General features: G+C 35.2%; 1 protein-coding gene across 1 annotated transcript; it reads left to right on the forward strand.

Moving 5' to 3' along the window:
* The first annotated feature begins 826 nt into the window (after positions 1-826).
* LOC131054773 (WUSCHEL-related homeobox 7-like) lies at positions 827-1,735 on the forward strand. The gene is made up of 4 exons (XM_057989363.2): positions 827-908; positions 1,005-1,259; positions 1,355-1,443; positions 1,531-1,735. Exons 1-4 carry the CDS (start codon positions 887-889, stop codon positions 1,612-1,614), a joined length of 450 nt encoding a protein of 149 aa, XP_057845346.1. The 5' UTR covers positions 827-886; the 3' UTR covers positions 1,615-1,735.
* Positions 1,736-5,774: the final 4,039 nt, after the last annotated feature.

The raw sequence follows: 5,774 nt of genomic DNA on the forward strand, positions 1-5,774 counted from the left end.
GTTTATTTATAAATTCATAAATTTAATAATTAAACAATTTATATTTAGGTGAACCATTGAAAAGAGTCAGTACATCTTATCATCTTACTTGATAACTTTTTCTAATCTAAGAGTGGGATCCTATGAGGGGTTTTCAAGATCTATTTTTAAGGAATAGGTGGTCCAATGAAGCGGACCAAATTTTTTATACTTGATTAATTGGAAACCTTTTCTAAAAATAGCAGCCTACTTTTTGGGACAACATATTTGACTGTGAAAAAGTTGAGGGATTAGAAAATTGGCCTTTGGCTTTTTATTTGCCATTTCATAAATTTTGGAGCTTAAAATTTTAAGCCAAAATTGCACTACAATATTTATAGGACCATCTCTTATACATTAACTATTGAAAATTATACACATCCTTCTCAAGCCTATCTCTAATCTTCACTTTCCAATATCTAACAAACTTTCACATATTAGCATTGACTTTGATTCCACTATAACAAGTTCCGATATTGAAAACAACAAATTCTAATCTTTTAAACTATAATACCACACATTGTGATAATTAAAACTATATCAGCAGACCCTTTAGCATGATCCTACTACTCTTAATTTACCTCGTAACTCATTAAGTTATTCGATTAAACGGTGGAGAGCTCTTCCCTTCCACCGTACACGTTTTCCTCCTTCCCAAAATTACAACCCTAACTTTTTCAACCAATCAACTTTCAAACTCATTTATTTATTTTTCAACGACCCCCTCGCACTGTGCTTATTTATACCACCCATCTTGTTTCTCCATTCACTATCGGCTTTGAAGTTACCTGAGATTCTTACCTGTGTGAGCTCATTAGGGTTTTAGAAGTTGTATAAGGATATTTCAAGTTTAGGGCCGCACAAGATAATGGATCGCGGATCTGCTGCAGGTAAACGAGCTGGGTCGTTATAAAACGAAATGGGTTGTTCGCATTATCGAGTTTTTTCAATTCGGTAGAATAATTCTATTATTTTGTTTTCTGCAGATTCCAGGCTTATAAGATCTGGAAGTGCTGTTGAGAGTGCAAGCGTGAGGAGTAGTTGTAGTAGATGGAAGCCAACCGACAATCAGATGAGAATATTGGAGTCTCTTTTCGCGAATGGAACGAGAAAGCCATGTTTGGAGGAAATAGAGCGCATTACTGCAGATCTGCAGGGGCATGGTCCTCATGTGCAAGGCAAGAACGTTTTCTACTGGTTTCAGAATGCCACTGCCAGAGAGAAACGGATGAAAGAATCATGTGAGTAGCCGCACACACACACAGATTCTGTTCTTGTTGTTTCTTACATTGTTTTTAACAGTTTTTAAAACTAACCTAAAAAATGCATATTTTAGCCTCAAGATTGCCCTCAGTATTCAAGGCGAGAAATTGGACTTCGCTTTTCCGTTCGAAGAAGAGGTCATCTGAGAAAAGCTATGTAGAGGTATGAAAGCGCGTTTACATATTCTGGCCTGTCTTTCAAATTAATAAGATTGTTGCAAATTTCTGAGGAATGTGTATTAATATGCAGGAAGAAGGAGATCGCCGGTATTCATCGGTAGATCCGTCTGACGTGAGAACTTTGGAATTATTTCCTCTGCATCCCGGTCTGTGACGGTGTTGGCAAGAATGGTTTTGCTTTTTCTTTTGTGTAGGGTTTCATAAACAGAATCCAAATAATGATATTCTAGATATGAAGTAGTTGCGCATGCTGCATATTGCTGCGGTGTTACGATATAAGTTATAGTTTTCGATGATGTAGCAATCGTATTGATTTCTATATCAGAAAATTCCGATGATGTATCTTCTCAGTTTTCACATGAAATGTTAAGATTCTCTTTTTAGAATTATTATGGGATGATGGAATGTATCTTCTCAATTTTCACATGAAATGTTAGGATTTGCATTTCAGAATTGTCATGGATGATGGAATTGAGGCAGATTTCAAAATTTATTTAAAAACGAAGCTGTAAAAAAGAAAATATATGGCATTTCAATCTAAACTAGAATTTAGTTTGACAGAGCTAGATATAATAAGATGCACTCTTAATTTATATATGAGATGATTAATATGTTTACTATATTAATTTTTCAGAATTTAATTGTAACAATCAATATTTACAAATTTCAAAGACAAAACTTAAAACTTAAATAAACTTCTCAGAGTCACATGAACAGTGCTTCGCAGATTCTCGAAGTTGGAAAGGAGATTAATGACTTCCTGGAGTTAATTCCTGCTCATATACTGCTTGACGCCAAAGGGCATTTGGTAGATCTGAAGAACATTTACCCATAGGAGGCTGCAGATATAAATAGAGAATTGAATGAATCCATCTTCAAACAAGCTTACAGGCTTACAAATAACCCTTGCCAAAATATCATAATGCTTTAACACATGGGAGGAGAAAAACAGTGAAAACGGTGGAAGGAAAAGGCGAAAGAATTTTTTTCGGCATGTTTTGAACGGTTTTTTTTTCAGGCATAAGACAATCCGGTGAGATTCCCCACCAAATTAGCCTATCCCCTAACAAGAAACTTGGTTAAGATCTTTAATTGGTTACATTAAGTTAGCTTATATGTTCTAATGATAATAAATTAATGATCCCAATGTGACAAAAACACCCAAGTGTCTCATACCCAAACTACTATGAAATATTTCCTAAGTAAACTTAAGTAAGGTGTAATAATATCCAACATGAATAATTATTTACACCAACACTCCCCCTTAAGTGCAACTTGAGGGAATGCACTTAAGTCTACAATGCAACTAAGCAATGGAAGATGGGTCCTGGCTACAAGGCCATGCTAGGTACCCATGTACAAATGCAAATGCATGAAAACCAATTCAATGAAATCTCTCACAAAGATGGGAAAGAGAGAAAAACCCTCCCCCAAAAGAGAGATGAAATCTATACAAGAGAACTCTCATATAAGTATGTGAGGAACGAAACCTCACGTGAGGAAAAAGTCCCCCCTATACGAGAGAAGAAGAGAAGCTAGGTAGCTCCCCCTCAATGTAGAATCTGCACCAATGATAAAAGCTTGATGATGTATGAAGAAACTGCTCCACGAACATCGAACAACATTCCTCCCCTTAGGAAGAAACAAAACCAAAGGTGTATCCATGAAGTCTCCACAATCATGAAGGGAAGATGTAGGAAAAAAATTCATGATGAATGAAGTCTTTGAAAACTAATCAAGTTTCCCCATGTCGATGCTAAAAGATACCCCCTCCAAAGGTGGTAAACTTATCCACACTGCTAAAAAGGCACTCCAAGATCTAGTGGAGATGAATGTAGAAAAATAGCCAAAGACTCACATGTCTCCTCTACGCATAAAGAGACCTCCTCTAGATACTATACATAAGTATCCACAATCATATCAACCTGGAAAGAATGATCATGTAGAGAATGAAAAAGAGGGTCAGAGTGTTCCCTCGCAACAATCAAAGAAGGATCATTTTCATCAAAGAAAAGATGAATATCATCAATGATGTCTCCCAAATCTGCAATGTAGGAATCCACAAACAAACCTGCAATGTCTATCAAGTACTCATCGCATGAAACTGAAGTTGGAAGACATGAAATATCCTACCACACTGAATCACAAGAAGGAAAAACTATTGCACTATCTACATCATTAGGTGCAATAGGTGATGTGATATCAATAGGAGGATATGAAACACAAGGCTCAAGAAAGAGGTCACATGTGAGAATCCCCATGTTCAAGTACCCAAAGATCTCAAAATTTGAATCATCACAAGAATTGTGACCATCATGTGTAGAATCTTCATATGTGAAATCATCCTCATCAACAAAATTTGAAAAGGAGTATAACAGAGATGCATGATCAACCACCCTAGTCACAATGATAACTCTAGTCTCCAAGTCTCTAATGAAAATTGACTCAGGTGCAAACTCCAAAATTCTCTTAGTTGTGCCATGTGTGATTTGATAGATGGAAAGGAGATTATTTGTCAAGTGGGGTACACACAACATATCATTGAAGGAGTTATCCCCAATGGAAATAGTCCATTTCCCAATCACATCCATGTATGTATGATTTCCCATCAAAATCTATGGCATGGTGCAAGGCTCAAATGTAGAGAACATAAACTACTCTAATACCATGTGACATTTTGCCAAGATCAAGAGCTCAATAATATGTGCAAATAGAGACAAAATGTAGGACAAGAACAAACTGTATTCTCATCAATAGATAAATGATCAAAAGATCAATAGTTTTTCATACAATGAAGGATAAGTTTGCATACATAGGCAAGGCTATATGGATATGTGAGCACATAAACATGACATGTGGCTCAATAAGAAACAAGTGTAGGTAGGAAATAAGTGTGGTAGGTAGGAGAAACAATAAAATATTCCACATGAGGTGGATCACCCACCGAAGGTGGAATTATCACTCCACAATAATTGGATATGATAGAGTAGTAACAAGATCACACCATAAAAGGTGGAAATTCTCCTACACACACTATCCCAATGTGGCATAAACACCCAAGTGTTTCATAGCCAAACTACTATGAAATGCATTTCCTAAGTAAACTTAAGTAAGGTGTAATAATATCTAACATGAATAATTATTTACACCAATAAGGATACATACCAACATCCCAAACATCTCCAAATCTGAAAATCAAAATATTGACATTTTGTCACCACTGGACAACATAAAAAACTAGCCACGACACAGATTTTTATAACTAAATCAAATCTTCATGCAGACATATAAGAATTAAACTGAATCAACTATAGACAACCATTTGTAAATCCTTTAATTTTCAAACTCTTATCTTCACCATACTAAACAAACTAACTCATTGAACTTTACTGCATCATTGTCACAAACCGAGAAATATGTTGACATCAATGACAACACATCTCTCAAATATCTCTCAAGAACATATTTCAAACATTATTTAAATAATCTCCCCCTTCAATATTGATAGAAACATATGATGTGAAAAAATCAATGACAAAAAAAGGATCAACAAAACACATGATTTTCTCCCCCTAAACTCTTCATAGTTTTTCACATGACTCTCTCCTTTGACATCAATTCTAAAGGCACATATTTGCAATCAAATCACAAGGCTAACTCGCAAAATTGAATTTTAACATCTGCCTCACAAAACTAACTACTCCCCCTGAGTAGCAGCCACCAACCATCAATCTGGATCACAAGATATGACTATGAAATGCACTGGACTGATGCATACCAATGCATCTTAGCTCTTATCAGGAGGGGAAATCACCCCTAACTTGCTTCCAACATACTCAAAAGTATTCTTTGGAATAGGCTTTGTGAAAATATCTGCAATTTATTCGTTACTAGACATATACTCCAATTTGACTTCCTTCTCATTTACCTTTTCTCTCAAAAAGTGAAAATTGATTGATATATGCTTATTCTTTTAATGCAACACTGGATACTTAGAAATATTAATTGCACTTGAATTGTCATAATAGATAGCAGTAGTCTCATCATACATAACTCTAATATCTTTCACGATCACCTAAGTACAATTATTTCTAGCAATAATATATTCTTCTTTCATAGTAGATAGAGAAATATAATTCTTTTTTTTGGTCAACCATGAAACCAATATTTTTCCCAAGAAAAATGCACCACCACTCATATTCTTTCAGTCATCAACACTCCTACCTAATCAACACTAGTAAAAGAACTCAAAGTAAAACCATCATCTTAAGGATATCACAGACCAAAATAAACTGTTCCTTTCAAATATCTAAA

This window comes from Cryptomeria japonica, chromosome 3, assembly GCF_030272615.1.
Source record: "Cryptomeria japonica chromosome 3, Sugi_1.0, whole genome shotgun sequence".
Classification (NCBI taxonomy): Eukaryota; Viridiplantae; Streptophyta; class Pinopsida; order Cupressales; family Cupressaceae; genus Cryptomeria; species Cryptomeria japonica.